The sequence below is a fragment of the Carcharodon carcharias genome, chromosome 28 (assembly GCF_017639515.1).
Source record: "Carcharodon carcharias isolate sCarCar2 chromosome 28, sCarCar2.pri, whole genome shotgun sequence".
Lineage (NCBI taxonomy): Eukaryota > Metazoa > Chordata > Chondrichthyes > Lamniformes > Lamnidae > Carcharodon > Carcharodon carcharias.
In genome coordinates, this window is record NC_054494.1 from 22341883 (window position 1) to 22368795 (window position 26913).

The window sequence follows — 26913 nt, forward strand, 5'->3', positions numbered from 1 at the left end:
CTGTAGTCATGGGTGGGTTAAATTTTGCCTAAAGGAAGTTGAGTCAAATGTCAAAAAAATCTCCTTTATCCTCACCAACTATTGTGCAATTTTGAAGAGGTTTCTTTTTCAAACTCCTCAGTTTTCCTCTTATCATTTCCCTCCTTTTGAATGTGACAACCTGTGCTGGGGTAGAGTTCCTCCAGTAACAGCAGCCTGTAGTACTTGGCTAAGTTATCATTCTTACTCTGACAGACTGGATAGTGACTTTGGAATCATTGTAGATGAATTTAACCCTCTCCTATCCAACACAAATTACAACAACAACAACATGAAAGTGATGAGGAATAGAATTCTTTGCAGTTTTTCTGAACAAATCAAGGATATCAAGATCAGTTGCAACACTTCTCTACCACCCTGACTGAGATAAGCAAAGTCAGCACAAAACAAATATTGTTGCTTTGCTTTTTAAAAATATACGTTTGCTGATCTCTGTGCCAAATGATGGCATGCATTAATTTTCATAAATTGTAGTTTTTCTGTTCCCTTTTGTAAAAATGTGTACAGTAAGCTAAAAATTGTAGCATTTGCCTGACACCACAATGCTTGTATGGCAGGTATTATTTACCTTTAATTTACATGTGCTAGTGAGGAGCAGAGTGGTAAATTCTGAATCCAGAACATGTATGATATCGAGTTATTCCCATTTCTACACTACTGGGGTTATTTTAGATTAATGATCCCAACCTACATTTTGCTTAATTGAATAAACTGTACAAAATATTTTGACATGTAAATCGCTCAATTCTAAATTCCACCATTTATTAGCAGAAAACGCTCACTTAATGTCAGAACAGACATTTCCCAGTTGAAAATATGTATGCATGAGATTATCATTTCTTTATACAACATAACTGGTAACCTAAACTTTTGACTTGTAGGTAGAATTACTTTTTCATCACCTGAACAAAGGGAAGTAGTAAAACTCTTGTCAGATCTGAAGACAGATTTCCAGGAACAAAGATTTGGTACTTGAAGCTATTAGTATCTAGTTTTAAAATCAGTGTTGTAATTAACAGGTAGCTGAGAATTAATTTATTTTTATTTTCTTTTGTTCAGTGTTGCATGAAACACGTATTTTTAAAAAAAATTCATTCTTGAGATGTGGGCGTCGCTGGCTAGGCCAGCATTTATTGCCCATCCCTAATTGCCCTTGAGAAGGTGGTTGTGAGCTGCCTTCATGAACCGTTGCAGTCCATGTGGTGTAGGTACACTTACAGTGCTGTTAGGGAGGGAGTTCCAGGATTTTGACGCAGTGACTGTGAAGCAATGGCAATATATTTCCAAGTCAGGATGGTGAGTGGCTTGGAGGGGAACTTGCAGGTGGTGGTGTTCCCATGTGTCTGCTGCCCTTGTCCTTCTGTTTGAGTATTGTAATGTTTCAGCATTGTGTGCTGGCAGAGCACTGGTTGGGAACTGAGAGCTCCAGCCATAACTCTGACTCAGTAAAATAGTCTAAAATTGATGAGAATTCAATGGGGTGTTGAGGATTGGCTTGTATGAATGTATGCCCATAGAATTGGCTGTATCTCACACTCTGTAAGGAGATGTGGAGAGGGTATGTTCATTTGTGAACAAGGCCCTGGCCATCCATATAATTATTGTGGATGATCGCATCAACATTATGGCCTTGACGGAGACATGACTGAGCGGTGACTGGCACTTTTCCTCTAGTGAAACTTCCCCTCTTGGCTGTTTATTCCATCACTTGTCTTGTACAAACTGCCACTGTGACAATATAACTCTTATCTCTAAATCACACCTTGGTCTGTCTCCCAACTTCTCTGGCTTCTTCTCCATTCAGCTTCCTCCCTTGTTCCATCCCACCAACTTCTCTTTTGAAATGTTAGAGTAAATACAGTTTTGGCAGTTTTGTTTAGTCTAATCTGTTTATTCTTTCTACCATATCTCCTTAAAGCACATAAATTAACTAATTAAATTGCTGAAAGGTACATTGATCCCCACTACTGCCCACCCACAGATAATGAGGGGGAACAAGAGTTTTTAAAAATATTGATTTAGTATAACATTTATAATTAATTGATAAAGTATTATGTCACTGGATAGCTCTCACAATCGCTTGTGTGGTAGAATAGCCTGGTAGCAGGGAATAGCCTGGTAGCAGGTGTTATGTGCAGCTAAGTTTGAATAAATTGCCTTTAAATTCATTAAGAAGCTTGGGGGGTTGTTCTTTTGTGAAATCAACTGAACTAGGAGTCATCAAAATGAATGATAATGAACCGTGACTTCATGCCCAGCACTTCCAAAATAATGCAGAGATAGATGTCCAGGTAAGTCTATTAAAGTACTAGCATTTGTTCGTTTTATATGTTGCTCAAGAGCTACAAATTTCCTCGGTTATCAACTTCAACTTCTGCAAGAGCCCAGTGTTAGATATAAAATGTCAAAGAAATGGGTGGGTGACTGATAGTACATGTGTAATGATGCTGTTATGTGTAGGATTTTTTTTAAAGGAGCTTTGTAGCAGACAGCTTGACAGCCACCGGGTGTCCTGGAACATGACTTTATATTTTATGGTACGTGTAGTTGTATAACAAGGCTGTTATATAATTGGATTACAGTGAATACAATTAAATTTTGTAACTTATATTTGAAAAAGAGCATTAAAAATGTTACTGATTTGCGATAACTGCATGTTGTGCTCGAATGCAACAAGTTTAACTTTTGATTTTCAATGTTTTCATTTTCTCTTGTAGCCTAATGGTAAAACCACTGGAGACATGGCTACAAATGATGCTGAGATGGGATCCAAAACAGCGAGGTGGCAATATAGACCCAAACACACATCGACCAGCATGCTTTTTACTTCTGGAACACATTTTAAGTCAGAAGGTTAGGAATACTGAGGCAGCATAATAAAATGTTGGTTGAGTATGTGGTGTACAATATTGCTTTTAATTTTAATTGAATGACTTGAAAACCTCCTCTCTGGGTTAAAATACTCAGTTCCAGCCATGTGAGAATCTGGATTATAAATTCAGGATTAGAATCAAAAAGAATGTCACCTTGTTTCAGAAGTGCTACATTTTCATTGTGAACCTAGTGTTTAACACTTACATAAAGTAGAATAGCTCAGTGTGAAAATTGGGCAAAACGATATTTTAATTGTCTAGAATATACTACTTTAGATTTTTTAAATCTATGAATATAAAGAGATTGAGGAAGATTTTTGAGTTAAAAGCATTTGACTTGGAACACAATGGGCTGGATATTCGGTGCGGGACCTTCTACGAGTGATGGGTGGGCGGTGTGGGGTCTGGTAGTGTATGGGAAATCTAGAAATAGGTGCAGTGAATGTGCTAGTGGATTTTTAACCCATTTATGGAATTACCATATCATTTCCAGGTCTCTTGATTAATTGGTATCAGCGGGTGTGATGACAACCAGCATGATGCAAATTCAACTCCAGTATTTAAAGGAACATTCACAGTCACAAGCCTTAATATTGTCTACCCATTTGAGTGTACCTGGGGAGAGCCTAGTCCAAGAGCTTCAATAGGGGGAGGTGGTATTATAGTGGTATTCTCACTGGACTGGTAATCCAAAGACCCAGGGTAATGGTCTGGGGACCTGGGTTCAAATCCCACCACTGCAGGTGATATAGTTTGCATTCAATAAAAATCTGGAATTAAAAGTCTAATGCTGACCATGACACCATTGTTGATTGTCGTTAAAATCAATCTAATGTCCTTTATGATTTCCAGACCCACAGAAATGTTAAATGCAGATGGGTAATAAATGCTAGCCTAGCCAGAACGAATATAACAAAACACATACTGCCCTGAACAGTATTGTCCCTGAACATCTGCAGTTTCATTGCCTGCTCTCTCTCTCCTTTATGTGCCTATAATTCACTCCAATATTTTTTCAAATAATGCTTTGTTGCTCTTATAGACATGTGTTTTTTCAAATGTTTTTAGTTCCTGAAATCATTATTTGCCCTTGAGTGCCCTCTAGTGGTCAAATGCAAATAACTTGAGTGTGGGAAGAGGACAGAATTTTCCACTTTTGTGTTCACTGGTAGGCAATTTTCCCATAATTTGGTTTTAATAGAAAGTAAAAGGCAATGTGTGCAGAGGCTGAAACCACTAGCCCTAAGCTAATTGAACCTCTTGAAATGTTTTGCTTCTCACAGATGTTAGAATTTTTTTTACTGGGTCAATTTCATTTATAACATTTTCAGTATTGGTGCACTTGTAATGTGATAGACAAACAATGCAATTCTTGGTTAAAGGCAATAAAGATTTTATGGCAGATGGCATTTCATGACTGAGTCCAATCTTATCCTCAATTGTCATCCCTATTTTGCATGTAAATAAAATTAACCTGAATTGGACTGTTCTGTCTTTAAAGAAAGACAAGAAGGGTCTTAAGTGCCTTCTTAGCCCTTTAGCTTGGTTTTGAAGGACAGGGTCCTTCCTATGGCTAGGACTTTTGAGTATCAATATAAATCAACAATTGGGACAGATGCTGCTTGTACCTTCCAGTCAAGATCTTTTCTTGAGTTGTGCAAAGCCATAATATCTCCCTAAAACACCTATCGTCAATCCAATTTTGGATTGCTCTAACAAACGGCACAGCCACAATGGAGTGAATTGCATCTTGCTGTGCTGTTAATTTTTAATGATTCTGTATATCACTAATCACTCCAATTTTATTTACATTTTCTAGCAGTTGAGGAACAGGGGCATCTTAGTTATCTCTTACACCTCTACTTGTGACTTGAATCCATCCTAAACCAGTGACATGAAAGTTTTATCCTTCAAATGGCTGTAAGAGTCATAAATGATATTATGCATAGCTAGTGTCATTCAGGTTCCCATTTAGTGCAATTACACAGAATTAGCCAAGTTGGACAGTCTCATTGACGGGCCATGATATGGCTTTTCTTACTATCTATTTGTCATGTGGTGGAATTAAAAATTTTTTGGCAAATTTACAAGAAAACAAATGGATGAATCCCTATTAAGAGAAGTGATGCAGAGCTATTCGAATTAATTGTTAAGGAATTTGGCAGGAAGGTTGAAAAGATGTGCCAAGATGCGTTAATTGTCTTTTCCGCAAAGCATTACTATGTTATATCACTTTTAGCATGTAATAACAATCTCATTTTGTTACAGTATGTACACATATTAAATATGACCTCTGCCCGCATCCACTCCTTTCTGATCAAACCTGATGAAAGCCTCCATTCTCTTCAAATGCGTATTGATACTGAAACAGCAATTGCTGCTGCAAATCAGGAGTTGCTTCTAGAAACCGGAATTTCCTTAGATCCTCGTAAACCTGCCAATCAGTGTGTACTGGATGTGGTGTGTATTGTCTTTTTTTAAAATAATAAGTAAGGTAACATTTTTTTTGTGTTAGTGGAACTGTATTCCTTTATCTGACTTTGGTGATTGAATTACTAATATGGCCCTGTTACCAAAAGTCGCCCAAATTTACTGAGTGTAAGAAAGACATCTAAAGGATTAGGAGGTTGACATGAAAAACACTAAACCATGATGAAGGTTTTCATGCATTTTTAAAAAGCCTCTTGGTTTTTGTACCATCCTGACTCGGAAATATATCGCCATTCCTTCACTGTCGCTGGTCAAAATTCTGGCACTCCTTCCCAATAGCACTGTGGGTGTACCTGCAGCAGTTCAAGGCGGCGGCTCACCACCACCTTCTTGAGGGCAACTATGGATGGGAAATAAATGCTGGCCTAGCCAGCGATGCCCACATCCAATGAATGAGAAAAAACTTGATTTATCTATTATAAGGAACTTTGCAAACAAAAGGAACCACTGAAAATAGGGTTAGCCTTTCTGCCCTTAGTTTTAAATGAGTGCTTCAGTGTAGAAAAATTGCATTTTCAATGTACTTAATGATCATTGTAATTTATTTTTAAAATGTTGATGTTAGATTAGAAGTGTGAATTATTTGGCATTTGTTGGAATTACTATAAGTATGATAAATAGCCTGATAGAAGCCTTGAAATTATTCTGTGCAATAATAAAGCTTAATATATTTGCATGAAATTTTGCTGTCTGTTTTTAGTGGTAATTAACTTATTTAAATCAATTGCGGTTAACATCTCTTGAGAAAAAACAAAGAAAGTAAGTTAGTGGATATCCTAAACAATACCAATGTGATATATTCCATTGAGTTTTCAGTTTCTAATGACCTTTGTGAACTTATAAGTTTGTGCAATGTAATATTTTGTTTTGAAATGTTGTTTTCTCATTTTTTGCAGAGAGGCTGGGATAGCTACATGGTGTACCTATTTGATAAAAGTAGCACTATCTATGAAGGACCCTTTGTTGCCAGAAAATTACCAGAACATGTGAATTACGTTGGTAAGAATGTATTTGTATGTGAAATTTGATTCAAGTAATTTTAGCAAGATTCATATGTTTTCAGACCCATGATCTAATCAAAATAGAATCTATTTTATACTCTACCCTTGATTGAGCTTAATGGACAATGTGCATCAGTGCCTCTGATGTAAAGTGGTCATATTACAAATTTTCTGTTCATCTTTACCTAATTGTTGCATATTCCAGAAATAGTTTTGATCAATTGTTCCTTCCAATTCCATTTGCTTTCAAGCTGTTCTATCTTCTTCTCTCCATTTATGTTCACCATTAAGATTTACATTTATTTGTCCAACTATTAAAGCAATTGCTGGTATATTCAACAAAAGATGAACACCTTTCTAAAAGATTAAAAGTTGAAGTAATTTATATTTTGAAGAAAATTAAGACAGCACAATGTTTGTTTGGTTATGAAATGCAATAATTGTGACAGTGTCAGCTGGAATAGTCAGAAATTCAATAACAAAAATGGAAGCTTTATTAAAAAACACCATTTACCTGAAAATATATTCTTTTAACACTACAGAGGCAGTCTCAGGTTTAAATGAAGAAGGGTTGATTTGAAATTTAACTATTTAAATATGGCTGCAATCCTAACGTGCATGAACTCCAAAGTATTAAGAAATAATTATTTTATTTTTGAATTAAATTTTATTAGAAGTAAAACAAAAACACAATGTGCTGTTCAGACAAAAGTCTTTTGATGGGGTGGGTCAGCAGGTGGGGGGAGGGGTTGTGGGGGGTGGGTGGAGTGCTGGAATAGTAGAACTCCCCAAAGGAGAAGAAGGTACCAGAGTAATAGGAAGAGAAGCTAAGATGAGATTTGGTGTTGAGAGCTGTGCTACCAATGTGACATTTGGGTTGGAAATATTATGAAATTAATATTCAGACTAGGAAACTTTGATGAGGGAGAAGGAATTGTCTCCAGTAAGCCAGGCGTTTTGTCAATGCCACAAAGCCAGTTTCATTTTTAATGAAGTTATATGTGTAAAGCCTTATTAGTGAAGGAGCAAATGTTCTGGAGGGCAGTATGGAGTGGAACAATGATTAATGATTAATAATAGAAGGGTCAGGCATGCAGGAAGAAGAGGGATAGATTTGAGAAGGACTTGAGCCATGATCACATGGCAGTGAAAAAGATAGGCTGTGGAAGAGTGTGTTGAATGGTGCTGCAAAATGAAGATGTGAAAGTGCAAGGCTGGAAGTGATGGAAGAGGAGTACAGTAGTTGGAAAGGATAAGCGGAAGTAGGGGCATTGAGTTTTAAGTAGCAGGTATTATACGCATGCAAACCGACACTCAGGCTTAGGTTACATGGAGGCAGAGAGCTTGGCATGGCAAAGAAGATTAGTAGGGTAGAGGCTGATACAAGAAAGGTAACTGTCTTGAGGGGGGAAGCCTCTGGACAGGGAGCAGAGAAAAGAAATGAACCACATCTGACTGAATAGAGCTTCATGATTTAATTACTAGTGAGCAAGACCTGAGGCCAATTTCAAAATCAGTAGTTCTTTAAATATATCCCTTTTGACAAAGTCTCCTGTGGAACACTTCTAATTAAACTAAAAAGCATAAGGAATCCAGGACAGAACATGAGGCTGGATAAGAAGTCGATTTATAAAAAAAAAAGGAAACAATGTAATTTGAGACATATCAAAAAAAAGGCTGAGAGATGACTATCCGTTTCAAGCCCATCCATCCTGATGCAGTACAGCCACATGCACCCCCTCCAAGCAAGTAACCTCCTAGTGGGGAGTTACTGAGTTGAATTCTGTAGGTGCTTATATCTGAACCTTTGTTGCATGGAATCTACATTAATGATCTGACTAACAAAAGTAAATATTATGTTTTCAGATATACTGATGTCACTGAAATGGAGAAAACACTGCAACAACTGCAATTTGAATTTATATAGCACCTTTAGCATAGTAAAATGTTCAAAGGCTCTTCATAGTAGTGTGATCGAATAGAATTGACACTCAACTGCTTAAGGAAATATTTAAGCAGTTGGCCAAAAGCTTCATCAAAGAGCTAGACTTAAAGGAGGCAATAGAGGCAGAGAGGTTGAGGGAGAAAATTCCAGAGCTTACGAGCTATGCAGCTGAAAGCATATATGTCAATGGTGGAGCGATTAAGAGCGGGGATGTACAAATGATCTCGGAAGGCTGTATGCAATGTTCCCTCTATGCTGTGCAGCTACAATCCAAAAATTGCTGTGCAATGATCACTGTGAGTCACAAAACAAATCCTGTAAAACTCTCTTCATCAAGACAGATTTCAGCTGCATAAGGCTGCACCCCAGCCTACAATTGCTGGCATGATGCCATCTCTCTAGCTGCTCTGAGCATTATACCACTGCCCCTGTGTCTCCTTGGGCCCCAGCTCTCATCTGCACTGCAAAACTACCTGTTCCTGGGCGTCTCTGAACCCCAACTCCCATCTGCATTGAGAAACTAACTACTCCTGGGTGTCCCTGAGCCCCAAATCCCATCTGCACTGCAAAACTAACTGCTCCTGGGAGTCCCTGAGCCCAACTCCTATCTGCACCAAACTATCAACAGCTCCCTGGGCTTCTCTGAGCCCCAGCCCCTTCAGCAGCACGGAGCTATTGGAAACATTCCAGCTGCCTGGAGCTCAGTGACCTTCTGCCACCACTCCAGCTCCTGACACGCTTCTCTGAGCCCCAGCTACACACAGAGCTAACAACAGCACTTCAGCTGCCACCCCCTTGTGGTCTGACTAAAAACATTTCGTATGGGCTCTGTTTTCATGTGGCACCTCGCCACCATGCTGGCATACTGCCCAATCCCTGCTGCTGTTTAAAAAGAAAAGAAATGCCAGAAACCAAGCCTGCCTCCCTGTCTTGCTTTGCACTTGCATCATTGTCAGCATGGTAATACATGGCAGAAGCACCGACAACAGAAGACCCCAAAGTGCTCACTCCGAAATCCTGAAAAAAAATAGATTTCCTCCAGGTCACACAGAAGTTGGCTCCTTTAAGTTACCACACATGTTACCATGCAGTAAAATTTCAAGGGCTCATTTTTTTTATTGAGTCTTGGGAATTGGCTTCGCTGCTAGGCCAGCATTTATTGCCTACTCCTAATTGCCCTTAAGAAGGTGTGGCGAGCTGCCTTCTTGAACTGCTGCAATTCATGTGATGTAGATACACCCACAGTGCTGTTAGGGAGGGAGTTCCAGGACTTTGACCCAGAGACATAGTTCCAAGTCAGGATGGTGAGTGGCTTGGAGGGGAACCTCCAGGTGGTGGTGTTCCCATGCATCTGGTGTCCTTGTCCTTCCAGATGTTAGTGGTCGTGGGTTTGAAAGGTGCTGTTTAAGTGAGTTGCAGCAGTGCATCTTGTAAATGGTGCACACTGCTGCTGCTGTGTGTCGGTGGTGGAGGGAGTGATTGCTTGTGGATGGGGTGCCAATCAGCAGACTGCTTTGTCCTAGTTGGTGTCAAGCTTCTTGAGTGTTGTTGGAGCTGCACTCATCCAGGTAAGTTGGGGGAGTATTCCATCACACTCCTGACTTGTGCCTTGTAGATTGTGGACAGGCTCTGGGGAGTCAGGAGGGGAGTTATTCGCCACAGGATTCCTAGCCTTTGACCTGCTTTTGTAGCCACAGTATTTATATGACCCATCCACTTCAGCTAACAACAGCACTTAAATAAATCAACCATGAGCTGCAAATAGATTAGGGGGTAAGTTGTTTGTATGGTTGGAAGAACCTATTTTTGATCTTTTTTCCCACCACCGTCCGCTCCCTCCGCCCCACCCCCGCTAGAGCCATCTGTCACTTTCCAGAGTGCTTACCCTGGTCTGGCCATTATCACATTTTACTTTCTTAATGTCACCATCATTTAGCCAGTACCACCACCATTAACAACTCTTTGACCTTTTTGTTTATGACATCTTTTGCCATCTCTCCTTTGCCTCCACCTATCACTGGCCCTCCATCCAGCTTCACCGGTTCCACCTCCCTTAATCAGTATATATTTCACCATATCACTACCTCCCTTTAGATCTGAAGGAGAGTCATACGGATTAGAAACGTTATCTCTGTCTCTCTCTCCACAGATGCTGTCAGACCTGCTGAGTTTTTCCAGCATTTTTTCTTTTAGTCTCATCCCCCTGCCCATTTCCTATGGCCCTGCATTGTTTTCCCTTCAAGTAGTCATGGAATTTCTTTGTGAAAGTCACTGTTGAATTTGCTTCCACCATTCTTTCCGGCAGTGCATTCCATATCATACCAACTTGTTGCACTTAAAAAAAATATTCTTTTCATCTCGCCTCCAGTTTTTTTGCCAATTACCTTAAATTTGAAACAAAAACAGAATTACCTGGAAAATCTCAGCAGGTCTGGCAGCATCGGCGGAGAAGAAAAGTGATGACGTTTCGAGTCCTCATGACCCTTCAACAGAACCTTAAATTTGTCTCCTCACAAGGGTTACCGATGACTTCTCTTCTTTTTTGTAATGTGCGGCCTATGTTAAATGCGTGGGACCTTTAAATTTTTTTTTGTGTAGCCATGCATGCTTGATGCGTGGTACTGTAGCCCAAAGGTGCCAATTTGTTTTCGGCCTGTGTGTGACTATCCACGCTGATGTGTTGCTGTGCTGTCAGGATGAAACATTGGTTACTGACAATTTTGCCACTGGAAGCAGTTGCTCGTTATTTACTCCATTAGAACCCTTCATGATTTTGAGCACCTCTATCAAACCTCCCTTAACCTCTCCTGCTTTTAAGGAAAACGATCCCAGCTTCTCCAGTCTTGCCCTGTAACTTACCATTGCTGATGCTATTCTGGTATATCATCCATGCACCCTAACCCAGGCCTTGAATTCCTCCCTAAAGTGTGATGTCCAGAATTGGTCACAATTAACACTAACCAATAATCTAACAAGATTTCGCATGACTCCTTGCTTGTGTATTTTGTTTATAAAGCCAAGGATCTCTTATTCTTTTTTTAGCAGCCTTCTCAACTTGCCCTACCACCTTCAAAGGTTTGTCAGTTGATAGGTATTCAAGCATTGAAGTTCAATTGTTGCAGAGAGGAAGACTTAGGAAGGACTGACAGTGAACTCATGACATTAGAATCATAAAATTGTTACTGCACAGAAGGAGGCCATTTGGCCCACCTTGTCCATGCTGGCTCTCTATAAGGGCAACTCGGCTAGTCCTGCCTTTTCCCTGTAGCCTTGCAATTTTTTTTCCGTTCAGATTATCATCTTCCCATTTGAAAGCCATGATTGAATCTGCTGTCTGATACGGTCCTAGTGACTCATCAACTATAAGTAAAGCCAGCATTTCTGATACCTCCTCCCAATCAATTTTTAGCTGATTCAGTGTCTCAACTGCCATGTCCTTCATTATGATTTTGGCAGCATCTTCCTCGGTAAAGGTAGATGCAAAGTACTCATTTAGTATCACACCCATGCCCTCTGCATCCACGTGTCAATCCCACTTTTACTCCTTAACAACCTGACCTTTCCTTTTACTCCCCTTTTGCTATCGATATGCCTGTAGACGACTTTTAGATTCCATTTTATGTTAACTGCCAGCCTTTTTCCATATTCTCTCTTTGTTTCTCTTATTTCTTTTTCCAATTATCCTCTGGAATTTCTATATTCAGGCTGGTTCTCACTTGTATTATCAACCTGACATCTGTCATATGCACCCTTTTCTACTTCATTTTACTCTCTATCTCTTTCGTTATTTGAGGAGCACTCACTTTGTTTGTCTGACCTTTCCCCCTCCTAGAGAATGAGGACAAACAATCAATAAAGAAAATAGATTAGAACTGCAGGGTACAGCTCTCTGCAGTTATTTTAAGACTTGGTTTATGATGTTCAATCTGGTAACCAATCACAAAAAACTATGTATGAATGGATTGAGTGTCGAGAGGTGCAACATGTGTGAGCAATGAGGAGACATTAGACAAGCTCTAACTGCAGCATATAGAAAGAAGGTGATTAAAGGAGGGCCTTCATTGAGGTTTCTAGAATATCAAATAACGTGGATGAAGTAATTGCAGAATACCAATTCAAGAAGTGGAGAAAGTTTGCACCAGAGAACATAAATTTTAATTGATGGAAAGTAAATTTAAAACAATTATTTGGATGAATACCTTTATTCCAAGAGCATTAAATGTTTGGAATGATTTTCCAAGCAGATCAAAAACATTGAATTTTCGGAGCATAGTTAGATGAAATGATGAGTTGTGCTCGTGATGAGCTTCTGTGAGCAGTCTTTCATTCTGAGCATTTATAAATTCTTAAAACTTCAAATGTTTAGATAAGAGACCAAAATGGACTGTGATGTGTAAATAAGCATTAATCCGCCCGAATGAAAGATTAAAAGTTTTGTGAACTGCTATATTTTAATTCTTTAGGACTTTTAGTATCCAAATTAAAATCCAGAAACTGCAATTAATGTTTCATACTATATTGTTACAGTGCGGGATGCTAAGATAATGTTGCCTAACATACAACTGAGGAAGGTATGGGGTGAAGCTGTGAATTATGTCTGTGGATTGAAGGAGGACTACAGCAGACTTTTCCAGGGACAAAGAGCTGCAATGTAAGTCGATATTGGAGAGGAAATGAAAGATAATAAACCAGGAAATCAGCTTATACAGGATAGAAGACTTACTCAAATTTATATTCAACTCATCATTTTCTCGCTTGGAAACATCAGCAACTCTGTTTATATTTTTGCACTGTTCAATTATTTTTCCTCTTGTATATAGAATTGTCCATTGAGGTCTAGAAATCCTTTCCTAAACTCTTCTGCCTTTTATCATCATCCCCAATCTTTAAAAGCCCTTCAAAACCACTTTGAATCACCATCCTTAGCTCTTAGGTTTCTTGCCTGAGTTCCAAATTTCCTCCCCATCCCTGCCTGTTGAACTCACTGATTTATCCCATTGAGGAAAACTGTACCCGCCTGCATCAAAGACATGCAAATGAGGGAAACAGGGCAACAACTGTGTTTCCTGCCACCTTCATTCTTTGAGGGCTGGGTTCAAGGATTGTCATTCAGAGATTGGCAGATGGAATCTGGAGCAGAAATTGAAAAATCTGCGCAGATGATCTGAGTGTGGCTAAGCTCAGGTTCCATTAGTGAAATTAAAATTGTCACTAAAAAAATTTAAATTAGAAATTTCTGTAAAGGCAGCTTGCTGGCTTCTGTTGGTCAAACTGCAACAGGAAGGTGGAGGTCCAGCCCTGCAGGAGATGCACCCCAGTTAAGGTAGAGCTTGAAAGCCGAGGCCAATAACTTCATTTTATTTTAAAAACAAAGCTTTTCAATGATCCAAATGAGCTAAAATTCCTTCCACTTTTCATCTCTGCCTACCATTACTATTTAATGTGAAATAAGTGCATTTTGCTAATGTGCCACGTTTTATGGTATAGTCCAGAACTTGGGCAATGTGAGAGAAAGAGTTTATGTAACATCTGTTATGACTTTACGACCAAAGCATTTCACAGTCAATGACCTCTGAAATATAGTCACTGTCATAATGCAAGAAAATGTGAAGCATAAATTTAGATTTGCATCTCTGAGTTCCAGTGTATGGGTAAGCTTAATGCCCTTATTATATGTACTTTTAATTTGGATTATAAAATTCCATTATTTTATCCCCAGTCACCCGCAGTGAGACAGATTTTGTAGGAGCAGGACATTTTTTAAAAATTTGTTGTTTCAAGGGATGCAAACATTGCCGGCCAGGCCAGCATTTATCACCCATCCCTAATTGTCCTTGAGAAGGTGGTGGTGGTGAGCCGCCGCCTTGAACTGCTGCAGTCCATGAGGTGTAGGTCACCCACAGTGATGTTAGAAAGGGGGTTCCAAGATTTTGACCCAGTGACAGTGAAGGAGCAGTGATATAGTTCCAAGTCAGGATGGTATGTGTCTTGGAGGGGAACTTGCGGGTGGTGGTGTTCTTATGCGTCTGCTGCCCTTGCCCTTTGAGGTGGCAAAGTTCACGGGTTTGGAAGATGCAGTCGAAGGAGCCTTGGTGAGTTGCTGCAGTGCTTTTTGTAGATGGAGTACACTGCTGCCACTATGCATTGATGATGGAGGGAGTGAATGTTTAAGGTGGTAGATGGGGTGCCAGCCAAGCCTGCTGCTTTGCCCTGGATGGCATTGAGCTTCTTGAGTTTTGTTGGAGTTGCACTCATCCAGGCAAGTGGAGAGTTTTCCATCACACTCTTGACTTGTGCCTTGTAGATGGTGGACAGGCTTTGGGAAGTCAGGAGGTGAGTTACTTGTCACTATATTCCTAGCCTCTGACCTGCTTTTGCAGCCATAGTATTTATATGGCTGATCCAGTTCAGTTTCTGGTCAATGGTGACCCCTAGATAGAGGGGGATTAATGTTATGAATGCTCTTGAATATTAATGCCATCAAATATGAGGTGATGGTTAGATTCTCTCTTGTTGGAGATGTTCATTGCTTGGCACTTGTGTGGTGCGAATGTTACTTGCCAGTTATTAGTCCAAACCTGAATGTTGTCCAGATCTTGTTGCATATGGACATGGACTGCTTCGGTACCTGAGGAATGGTGCTGAACATCGTGCAAACATCAGCGAACGTCCCCACTTCTGACCTTATGATGGAAGAAAGGTCACTGATGAAACAGCTGAAAATGGCTGGACTGAGGACACTACCCCGACGAACTCCTGCAGCGGTGTCCTGTGACTGAGATGACTGACCCCCAACAACCACAGCCACCTTCCATTGTGTGAGGTATTACTCCAACCAACAGAGTTTTCCCATTGATTTCAGTTTTGCTAGGGCTCCTTGGTGCCACACTCAGTCAAATGCTGCCTTGATGTCAAGGGCAGTCACTCTCACCTCACCTCTTCAATTGAGCTCTTTTGGCCATCTTTGGAGCAAGGCTGTAATGAGGCCAAGAGCTGAGTGGCCCTGGTGGATTAATAATAGCATGTGTCATTTGGATTTTTTTTTTCAGCAAATCCTGGTCCCCTCATAGCTCCAAACCATGCATTGGCATAGATGAGAAGCAGCCATCTGGTATTTTACAGAGCTGCCCACTAGGTGGCATACAAGAGCAATCTGGAGTGAATTTCCCTTCAATGATTTGTTTCCTCTTTTCCCCTGTCCACTGCCTCTTTTTGTGGTTTCTGTCTGGCCCCATGCAGTGGCTTTAGTTGGTGCCTCTTCCTGGGATCGCCATTCCTCAAATGTAATTTTCAGCAAAACTACATGGAATATTTTGGGAAATGCTGCCAAAATTTGTTCTGGGGTAATTTTTACAATTAATGAACTTTTGTAACAAATACAACTTTTAAAAGTAACATTATTTGTAGGCAATTTATGTTTAATTAGGAATGTCCTTCCAAAAATGTGAGTTGTTTCTTTAAATACTATATTCCTGAAGGCAACATTTAGGTCAGTGTGAAAAGCAGTGACATGGGTTGGGGCTTCTAGAAGAAATGAGCTGAAATGCATTGCATCAGTGAGCTGCTTCAATTAGTCTGAAGGGCTTAAAATTTAGCAGAAATCCACGACTGAATGTTCATTTTGCATGCATAGTTTAGGAATTATGAAGATACGAAAATCTTTCTATACTTAATTTCTTGTTTTAGCTATCTCCTATCGGGTGGATGGTTTAACTTTCCTAACAAATTCGTGTCTCTTTAAAGTGAAACAGAGCAGAAAATTCACCCATGATTTAATTGAGGTGATTGGAGGGAGAAAATTATAATTGAATTTGTTTTTTTAAAAATTGCCTTAATTCGTTTATATAACAGAATACTCTTTTCTACCGCAATTTCAGGGTTTGTCTGACATTACTACCAGTCAGCCAGTGTAATAGAACATTATCAGTTGCAACATCCCTGCAAAAAGCAAAGGTTGATATTTCCTGACAGGCTTATTTTCAATTTCTATTTGTGTGTGTTTGAACCACATAGCTTTGGTATGAGGTGGGAAAAATCTTTTGACTGAAAATAGCTTAATGCTCACAATATTTGGACATGACTATCCAACATGGAGAGTACATTAATACTGCAAGTTTAGTCATAGCATAAATGGAACCTAATTGTTCTGTTTGGAATGTATGTTTTCAACTATAGCAAGTAATTTTTCTTCTTGTTCTTTTTGCTTTCTGAGCAATTAATTGTTTTCATCCCTGTACATTAGGTCACTAATGTGGACTGCATTGTTAAACTACATTAGTTTGCAGGAATATTTGATTTTATAAATGGATTTTATTAATTTAGTTTTGCAATATTAGCATTTCCAGTGTCTTTTCTAAGTTTGATTTCTTCCTGTAAATTCAGTGTTTTTGTTTTTAATTGTCTGTGTTTGAAGGTTATAATACAGAGATTATTAGCCAGTCACTTCGCTATCATTCTGTGGGTTATTTTCTGGTATCCCAATGAAGAGATGTTCAATGGAATCTTCCTTCACTTGTAACTAAATACTTCTTCAAATATTTCATGGACCCTCATTGTGATTATGAATTGTAATCTATTCCCAGGCTGAGTCTCCTTCGTTACAACAATAACCTTACAAAAATGAAGACAACAATGTTTTCTAACTCCCAGCAGTTAAAGGCCAAGTTGGACTTTTTTCAGTCAAGCATTGGGCTTGATCTGGTAAAATACAGTGAACAAATGGCATATGGAATATGTAAGTGTTCAACTTTTTTTTAAAAGTGTTGTTGAATTATAATTATGTTTTCAACAATTACATTGATTTGAAGTGATCAAATAACCTTCCTTTTCATGATGTTCCCTGGCAAATCCCATTGGCTAGTTAATTGCATGACTGACCTGACTGCTCCTTGTTTAATTGGTGGGACTGTAGGTGGGAACAGGAATTTCTTGAATTTATACAGTCAATTACCACATGTCTGTTCACCTGCTATTTTGTTGTGAGCATAGTAATTGGGAGTTGTGTGACTGGAAAATCCTTGTGTGTCGTTGATCCCTTGTGACCATATGGCTGCAACAGGGAGTAACATCACAAGAACAAAATTACATGATGGAGCAACTGATTTTCCTGATATGTTATCAAGGCCATGTACATAAGTACAATTTAAATTGGTAGAGGAGCATTCAGTGTTGTCTTCCCATTTTTATTACCCATGAGCCCCTCAAACTGCTCCTTTGATCCTATTTCCACTAAACTACTGACTGCCCAGTTTCCCTTCCTGGGCATACACTTGCTGGTGTTGTAAATGGTTCCCTTTCCACCTTTTCAAAACTGCCACCTTCATCTCCCTCTTTAAAAAAGGCCAGTTTCAGCCCCTCTGTCCTTGCAAACTGTGGTCTCATTTCCAGCCGTCTTTTCCTCCCCAAAATCCTTTCAAGTGTATTTGCCTCCCAAAGCTATTTTTCCATATAACTTCATGTTTTAATCTCTCAAATCAAGAATCTGCTTATGCCATGTAACCTGCAGCCTTAGTAAAAACCACAAATGACAATTGTGATGATTATGACTCATCTGTGCAACCTTTGACCACCCTCCACCAAATCCCTTTCCTCTGGAGCTGAGGTGTATGTGCCTTGCTGGGTTCCACTGTAACTTATCCACTTTTAGTTAGAGCATCACCAGCAATGACTTTGCTTCCTACATCGCACCAGTTACTCTGGGGTCCCAAAGGATTTTACCTTGGCAGCCTTGTGTTCTTTACTTAGCTGGCAAGGGAGATTAGAAGACAAAAGGGATGATAGTGCAAGCAAAAGCGATGGTAATGGGACAAAAAAGAAAAGATGGATGTGGAGGAGGTGTAAATTATTAGGAGAATTATTACCAGAAGCTGCTTTCTGAAAAAATTGGGCAGATATATAAATATATATCTATATCTATAATCTTATATAGATGAGTCCAGATGCCTATAAAATCCTGAGTTGGAATAGTAGGGTGCTGTCCATGAGCTATATGTAAGAGACTGAGGATGGAGAGATCAGAGTGGGAGTGGGGCTTTTGGAATAAATAGAGGTGGTCCAAAAAGCACTCGCACAATCTGTGTTTGGTCTCCCCAGTGTTGAGGAGACCACATCATGAGCAGCAAATTCCGTATGCTAAATTAAAGAAAGGACATGTTTCACCTGGAATGAGTGTTTAAGACTCTTGGGGTGGAGAGAGGCAGGTGGTAAAAGAACAGGCGTTGCATCTCCTGTATTTGCATGGGAACATGCTGCAGGGAGGGTAGGGGTTTTTGGGGGTGACTGAGGAATGGACTTGGATGTCATGGAGGGAATGGCCCCTTTGGAGTGCTGGGATGGGATGGGAAGATCTGTTTTGGTGGCGGCATCACATTGGAAATGGCGGAGGGTAAGTTGAATATGGAGATTGGTAGGTGAGGATGAGGGAAGACCCTATTGAGGTTCTGCAAGGGAGGGGACTGGGTGAGAGCAGAATTGTGGGAAATGGGATGCACAGTCAGGAAATGGGATGCACCTACAAATACAAGATTGAAATAGAGCCCTTACTTTAAGTGGAATAGGAGATAGTGTAGTCAAGATAGCTGTGGGAGTCATTGAGTTTATGGTGGATATTTGTTGATAGCCTACCCCTCAAATGGAGACACAGAAGACAAGGAAGGGAAAGGATGAGCCAGTAATGGACCATGTGAAAGTGAGGGAAGGGTGGAAAATAGAAGGAAGTTTGAATAGGTTTTCAGTTTGGGGTGAAAGCGGAAAATGCCACTAATACAGTCATCAATGTACTAGAAAAAGAGATGAAGGAGGGAATCTAAGTAGGACTAGAAGAATGAATGTTCCACATCATGGATTCACAGAATTGTTACAGTAAAGAAGGAGGCCGTTCAGCCCCATATCTGCATCTGCTCTTTGAATGAGCAATTCAGGGAGTACGATTCTCCTGCTTTCTCCTTGTAACCTTGCACATTCTCCCTTTTAAGATAACAGTCTAATTCCCCCATGAATGCTTCAATTGAACCAGTCTCTACCACAGTCTTAGGCAGTTGCATTCCAGACCCCAACCACGCACTGAATGTAAAAGTTCTGTTTCATAATGCTTTCGCCTTTTTTTGCCAATTACTTTAAAACTGTGCCCTCTCATTCTCGACCCTTTCACATGTGGAAACACTCACTCTCTCTGTCTCCTCTGTCTAAACCCTTCATGATTTTGAATACCTTTATCAAATCTCCTCCCAACCTTCTCTTCTCCAAGGAAACAATTCCTCATCCCTGGAACCATTCTCATGAATCTTTTCTGTACTTTTTCCAATTCCTTCACATACTGCCTAAAGTGCAGCCCTCAAAACTGAACGCGATACTCCAACTGAGACCGAACTTGCGTCTTATACAAGTTCAACATATCCGCCTTGCCCTTGTACACTATGTCCCATTAATAAAGCCGAGAACACTGTCTGCTTTATTAACCGCTCTCTCAATCTGTTCTGCGACATTCAATGACTTACGCACATAAGCACCCAGTCCCTCTGCTCCTGCACCCCTCCTTTATTTTATACTGTCTCTCCATGTTCTTCCTACCAAAATGAATCACTTCACATTTCTCTGCATTGAACTTCATCTGCTACCTGTCTACCCATTCTATCAACTTGCCTATTTCCTTTTGAAGTTCTACACTATCATCCTCACTGTTCACAATGTTTCCAAGTTTCGTATCAACTGCAAATGTTGAAATTATGCCCTGAACACCAAAATAATATAAATCAGGAAAAGCAAGGGTCCCAAAACTGACTCCTGGGAGACTCCACTACAAACTTTTCTCCAGCCTGAAAAACATCCATTAACCACTACTCTGTTTCCAGTCACTCAGCCAATTTCATATCCATGTTGTTACTGTCCCTTTTGTTCCGTGAGTTATAACTTTGCTAACACGCCTGTTGTGTGGCACTGTCTCAAAAGCCTTTAGGAAGTCCATGTATACTACATCAACAGGATTGCCCTCATCAATCTTTTTCCAAAAACTCCAAGGGCAGAATTTTACGAGTTGGCGAGCGGGGGCAGGGCCCACTCGCCGACGCACAAAATGACGCGCGGTGATGTTGGGGGGAATTCCCGACTTCACCGCGCCCGATTTAAATTTTCAGGAAGGCGGGAGCGCAGCCGCCAACCTGCCAATGACCAATTGAGGCCATTGACAGGGTCAATTAAGAAATTAATGGACCTGTCCATCCAACCTTTAAGGTTGGCGGCTGGCCAGGAGCCCTGGTGGGAACTAGAAAAAACATGAAATCTCATCCACGGACAAGATGAGGTTTCATGTAGGCTTTAAAAAATTTTAATAAAGATTTTGTAAAATTTATGGCCCTGTCCCAACTCATTGTCACATGAGGGGACATGTAAGGGAAATTTTATTTTTCTATTTTTGTCTTACATTTGCAGCCGATCTCCCTGATGCAGCACTTAGCCTCAGGGAGATGTGTGCGCTCATTCATGCGCATGCGTGAAAGAGCGCACTCTCGATTTTGGGAACCCCCCCTCCCCGCACCGGGAGCACATAGCGCTTCTGTGCTGGTGTCATGCTGGGCGGGCCTTAATTGGCCCACCCACATAAAATGGCATTGCGCCTCCAATCGGATGCGCCAATTGGAAGCGTGCCCATATGCACCCGCCCATCAACTTCCCCCCACAACGGGGGGAGAATTCAGCCCCAAGTTAGTAAACATGATTTTCCCTTAAATCCATGTTGGCTTTCCTTAATCAACCCGCATTTGTCCATGCTGACTATTAATTTTGTCCCAAATTGTTGCTACTAGAGTTTCCTCACCACCTAAGTTAAACTAACTGGCCAGTGGTTGCTAGGCTTACCTTTACACCCTTTTTTGAACAAGGGTGTAATGTTTGCAATTCTCTAGTCCTTTGGCACCACCCCTGAGTCCAATGCAGACTGAAAAATTATGGCAATTTCTGCTTTGACTCTACCAGGGCTTTCCTGTTTGTGGATCTTGGAAAGAGGTGGAAGTGGGCTGTGAGGTTAGAAGTTATGGAGGGAAGAATTCCAGAACATATGAGACCACTGACAATCTCGCAAGTGATGGCTTGATGTTTGGTGGTGGAGTAATGGGTCCAGGGGGAAGTAGGCAGGAGGTGTCAGAGAATTGGTGTACTGGGAATTGTCAGGATTGTAAAAGCAGGCATTTCTGACTGCTTCAGAGTCCAAAGTGCTACTACTTAGACACTTCCTTGATAATTTTGTAACCAATATACTGTATTTTTGTTATTGTACTGCATTGCTAAAACAAATTCCATATTAAACACTCAAGTTCAATGAAAAGAAGCAAAACTCCCAACTATTTGAAATCAGAAGCAGGTCTGTGTGGTGCTGTCCTTAAGCTCATCAAACATCTCTTTACCTTTTGTATTGCAAAGCTTTTATGACCAAATTTTTTGTGTTATTTAAACAGAAACTTTAAAAGATGGAAATCTTGTTTCTTTGATGCTTTAAACAGTACTTGTCTTTCAAGTTTGTGTGCATGCAGATATTAGTGTAAGGCAGCAAGGAAAATTACTAAGGAATTTTGAAAAGAGTTAATAAAATTGGTCCAGGCAGATTGTTTGCTGTGGTGAAAAGTTCACACATGGATTGATGCAAGTTTAAAAATCAGTTAGGAATAAGAAGAAGCTACAATAGTCTTGTGAAATACTAGGCAAGGCCATTGAGGTGGTGAGTATAAGTGAGTTTGAAGAGCAATCGGGAGCGTTACTAGAGTGTGAGCAAACAGATTAAGGGAAATGGTAAGAAAACATGTAAATCCGTATTTTCTATCTTCAGGGCAAGAAACACTGGCTTATTGAATTGCGTGCCCATTTTTTTATTCCTAAAATACTTATGTGCTTCTTCGTCTTTCCTGACAGTTCTTCAGACAATATGTTTATTGTAGTTTTTACGACTTATAATTGCCTTAGGAATTTGTTTTCTTATCTATTCACGGGATGTGGGCGTCACTGGCTAGGGCAGCATTTATTGCCCATCTCTGATTGTTCTTGAGAAGGTGGCAGTGAGCTGCTTTCTTGAACCGCTGCCGTCCACGTGGTGTAGGGACACCCACAATGCTGTTATGGAGGGAGTTGCAGGATTTTGACCTGGCGACGGTGATGGAATGGCGATATATTTCCAAGTCAGAGTGGTGAGTGACTTGGAGGGGAACTTCCAGGTGTTGGTGTTCCCATGCATCTGCTGCCCTTGTCCTTCTAGATGGCAGTGGTCTTGGGTTTGGAAGGAATTGCCAAAGGAGCCTTGGTGTGTTTCTGCAGTACATCTTGTACCTGGTACGCACTGCTGCTACTGTTTGTCAGTAGTGGAGTGAGTGAATGTTTGTGGAAGGGGTGCCAGTCAAGTGAGCTGCTTTGCCCTGGATGCTGTCAAGCTTCTTGAGTATTTTTGGAACTGCACTCATCCAGGCAAGTGGAGAATATTCCATCACATTCCTGATTTGTGCCTTGTGGATAGGCTTTGGGGAGTCAGGAGGTGAGTTACTCACTACAAGATTCCTAGCCTCTGACCTGCTCTTGTAGCCACAGTATTTATATAGCTAGTCTAGTTCAGTGTCTGGTTGATGATAACCCCCAGGATGTTGATAGTGGGGGATTCAGCAATGGTAACATCAGTGAATGTCACAGGGCAATGGTTAGATTCTCTGTTGGAGATGGAGAAACAATTATTCGGGATAGAATTAATAGTCTCATGGAAAAATGTGGATTGATTCAGAAGAGTCAGCATGGATTTGTTAAAGGAAAATCGTGTCTAACTAATTTGCTGGAGTATTTTGAAAAGCTAACAGAGATGGCTGATGAGGTCAAGGCTGTTCATGTGGTTTATATGGACTTCCAAAATGTGTTCGATACAGTGCCACACAACAGTCTCGCGAGGAAAGTTATAAGTCATGGAATAAAAATGACAGTGGCAACATGGATACAACATTGGCTGAGGGGTAGGAAACAGAGCAATGGTTAATAGGAATTTTTCGGGCTGGAAGAAGGTTTGTTTGTGGAGTTCCCCAGGGGTCGCTATTTGGACCCTTTGGTACAAAGAGCATGATATAAAATAAAGGATACTCTTCTAAAGAGTGCTCAGGAACAGAGATACCTGGGTGTAAATGTACCTAAGACATTAAAGGTGGCAGGACAGGTATAGAGAGCTGTTTCCATAGTATTCAGTATTCTAGGCTTCATTAATAGGGGCATAGAGTACAAGAGCAGGGAGGTTATGACAAACTTATATAAAACACTGGTTAGACCTCAACTGGAGTATTGTGTACAGTTCTGGGCAGGAAGGATGTGAACACATTGGAGAGAATGCAGAAGAGGTTTATGAGAATGGTTCCAGGGATGAGACACTTAAGTTATGAGGAAAGATTGGAGAAGTTGGGACTGTTTTCCTTGGAGAGGAGAAGGCTCAGAGGAGATTTGATAGAACTTTTCAAAGTTATGAGGGGTCTGGACAGAGAAGATAGGGAGAAACTATTCCCACTCATAAACAGATTATGAACCCGAGGGCACAATTTTAAAGTGTTTTGAAAAAGAAGCAAATGCAAGACGAAAAAACTTTTCACATCATGAGTAGTTAGGGTTTGGAATGCATTGCCTGGAAGTGTGGGGGAGGCAGGTTTATTGAGACATTCAAGAGGGCATTGGATGATTATTTAAATAGGAACAATGTGCAGTGTTACGAGGAAAAGGCAGGAGGTTGGCACTTAAGTTAAAATGCTCAGAGAGCCGGTGCAGACGCGAAGGGCCAAATGGCCACCTTCTACACTGTAACAATTCTGTGAATCTGCGATTGCCTGGCACTTGTGTACGTGAATTTTACTTGCCATTTGTCAGCCCAAGTCTGCATATTGTCCAAGTCTTGCTGCATTTGGACGTGGACTGCTTCAGTATCTGAGGAGTCGTAAATGGTGCTCAACATTGTGTGATCTTTCAGCGAATTTCCCCACTTGTGACCTTATGATAGAAGGAAGGTCATTGATGAAGCAGCTGAAGATGGTTAGGCCCAGGACACTATCCTGAGGAACTGCTGCCATGATGTTTGGATGAAAACTGATTTTGAAATTTGAGGTAAAATAAGTTGTTTATTAAGATCTTTGTGAATTTTAAGTTAGAAATGAAAGTACATTTTTATTCTTAGCCTCTGAGAAGATGTTGAAAGCATGGAAGGAAATGGAGGAGAAGGCAGAAGCTTGTAAACAGGTGAGTAAATCACAAGCTTTGTTAGTGCTTAAAATTGTTTAACTGGAAGGAATCATTCCTAATTTTATGCTTCAAAATTTACTGAATGATAAGTAACATATTAAAAATTCTGATGTTCAATGCAGTCTACAGCACTCTGGGATGATTTAACAGTATAAGTGGAATGTTAGCTCCACTAAATGAATGATTGTTTGAATTAATGTATATTTCTGGTGACCTTTTACACAACCATGATATGTTCTTTGGAGTACTGGGATGATTAGCTTTTTATTGGCCCTGTCAGTGAGAAAGATCAAAACACAGTGCTTTGTTTATTTGGTGTTTGTGCAGGAGATCATGACAGTAATGCTGTTTACAGCTGTGCTCCTGGGATAAGGGTATGGAAAGTCTATGACTCAGCCTTGTACCAACTGAATATATACGCTCCAAAGATTCTCGGGTTCAAATTTGTCAACATTTTCCTCTGGCTGCACCTTGTTACAATGCTACAATTGTTACAATTTGTGAACATGAAATATACATTACTAAGTATCTTTTTAATTTCCCTTGACTTAAAATAGTAAATTAATAAACAGTTGTTTGTAGCTGAGGAAGTAAAGTACCAGTTAGTAAAACGTGTGCTTTTTAAAAAACTTAATGACACATTTGACCCAGTTTTGGAGCTGGTACAGTGATATAGCATTTAATTGTACACATAGCTTTTCTGACCAGCTACTAGCACAAGAACAGCATTTAAATGGCACTTTGTTCCTCCCTTAAACAACATGTCAGCAGTTAGCACTGCAGATAAAAACAAAAAAACTGCGGATGCTGGAAATCCAAAAACAAAAACAGAATTACCTGGAAAAACTCAGCAGGTCTGGCAGCATCGGCGGAGAAGAAAAGAGTTGACGTTTCGAGTCCTCATGACCCTTTGACAGAACTTGAGTTCGAGTCCAAGAAAGAGTTGAAATATAAGTTGGTTTAAGGTGTGTGTGTGTGTGTGTGTGTTGGGGGGGGTGGGGGGGGGGTGCGGAGAGAGAGAGAGAGAGAGAGAAGTGGAGGGGGGTGTGGTTGTAGAGACAAACAAGCAGTGATAGAAGCAGATCATCAAAAGATGTCAACAACAATAGAACAAAAGAACACATAGGTGTTAAAGTTGGTGATATTATCTAAACGAATGTGCTAATTAAGAATGGGCACTCAAGGTATAGCTCTAGTGGGGGTGGAGAGAGCATAAAAGATTTTAAAATATTTAAAAATAATGGAAATAGGTGGGAAAAGAAAAATCTATATAATTTATTGGAAAAAAAAGGAAGGGGGAAACAGAAAGGGGGTGGGGATGGGGGAGGGAGCTCACGACCTAAAGTTGTTGAATTCAATATTCAGTCCGGAAGGCTGTAGAGTGCCTAGTCGGAAGATGAGGTGTTGTTCCTCCAGTTTGCGTTGGGCTTCACTGCCCCACAGAACTCATTTCTCGTTATCTTGACTCCTTCTCTCTCCCCTTGTCCAGTCCCTTCCCACCTACATCCGTGATTCCTCTGACACCTTACGTCACATCAACAATTTCCAGTTCCCTGGCCCCAACTGCTTCCTCTTCACCATGGACGTCTAATCCCTCTACACCTCCATCCCCCACCAGAATGGTCTGAGGGTCCTTAGCTTCTTCCTCAAACAGAGGCCCGAACAATCCCCATCCACCACTACTCTCCTCCGTCTGGCTGAACTTGTTCTCATGCTGAGCAATTTCTCCTTCAACTCCTCTCACTTCCTCCAAATAAAAGGTGTGGCTGTGGGTACCCGCATGGGCCCCAGCTATGCCTGTCTCTTTATGGGGTATGTGGAACATTCCTTGTTCCAGTCCTACTCCAGCCCCCTTCCACAACTCTTTCTCCGGTACATCGATGATTACTTCGGTGCCGCTTCATGCACTCGTCGGGACTTGGAAAAATTTATTAATTTTGCTTCCAATCTCCACCCCTCCATCATTTTCACATGGTCCATCTCTGACACTTCCCTTCCCTTCCTTGACCTCTCTGTCTCAATCTGTGGTGATAGACTGTCCACCAATATCCATTACAAACCTACCGACTCCCACAGCTACTTCGACTACAGCTCCTCACACCCCGCTTCCTGTAAGGACTCCATCCCATTCTCTCAGTTCCTTCGCCTCCGTCGCATCTGTTCCAATGATGCTACCTTCAAAAACAGTTCCTCTGACATGTCCTCCTTCTTCCTTAACCGAGGTTTTCCACCCACGGTCGTTGACAGGGCCCTCGACCGTGTCCGGCCCATCTCCCGTGCATCCGCCCTCACGCCTTCTCCTCCCTCCCAGAAACATGATAGGGTCCCC

At 40.7% G+C, this 26913-nt stretch overlaps 1 protein-coding gene across 1 annotated transcript in view; it reads left to right on the top strand.

The window, feature by feature from the left end:
• The window catches only part of chuk (component of inhibitor of nuclear factor kappa B kinase complex), a 92549-nt gene that overhangs the window by 45600 nt on the left and 20036 nt on the right, over positions 1 to 26913 (top strand). The window contains exons 10-15 of the mRNA XM_041176390.1: positions 2757 to 2892; positions 5181 to 5372; positions 6299 to 6401; positions 12876 to 12999; positions 16931 to 17082; positions 24520 to 24581. Coding sequence (XP_041032324.1) covers positions 2757 to 2892; positions 5181 to 5372; positions 6299 to 6401; positions 12876 to 12999; positions 16931 to 17082; positions 24520 to 24581 — 769 coding nt within the window. The remainder of the gene's footprint in view (positions 1 to 2756; positions 2893 to 5180; positions 5373 to 6298; positions 6402 to 12875; positions 13000 to 16930; positions 17083 to 24519; positions 24582 to 26913) is intronic.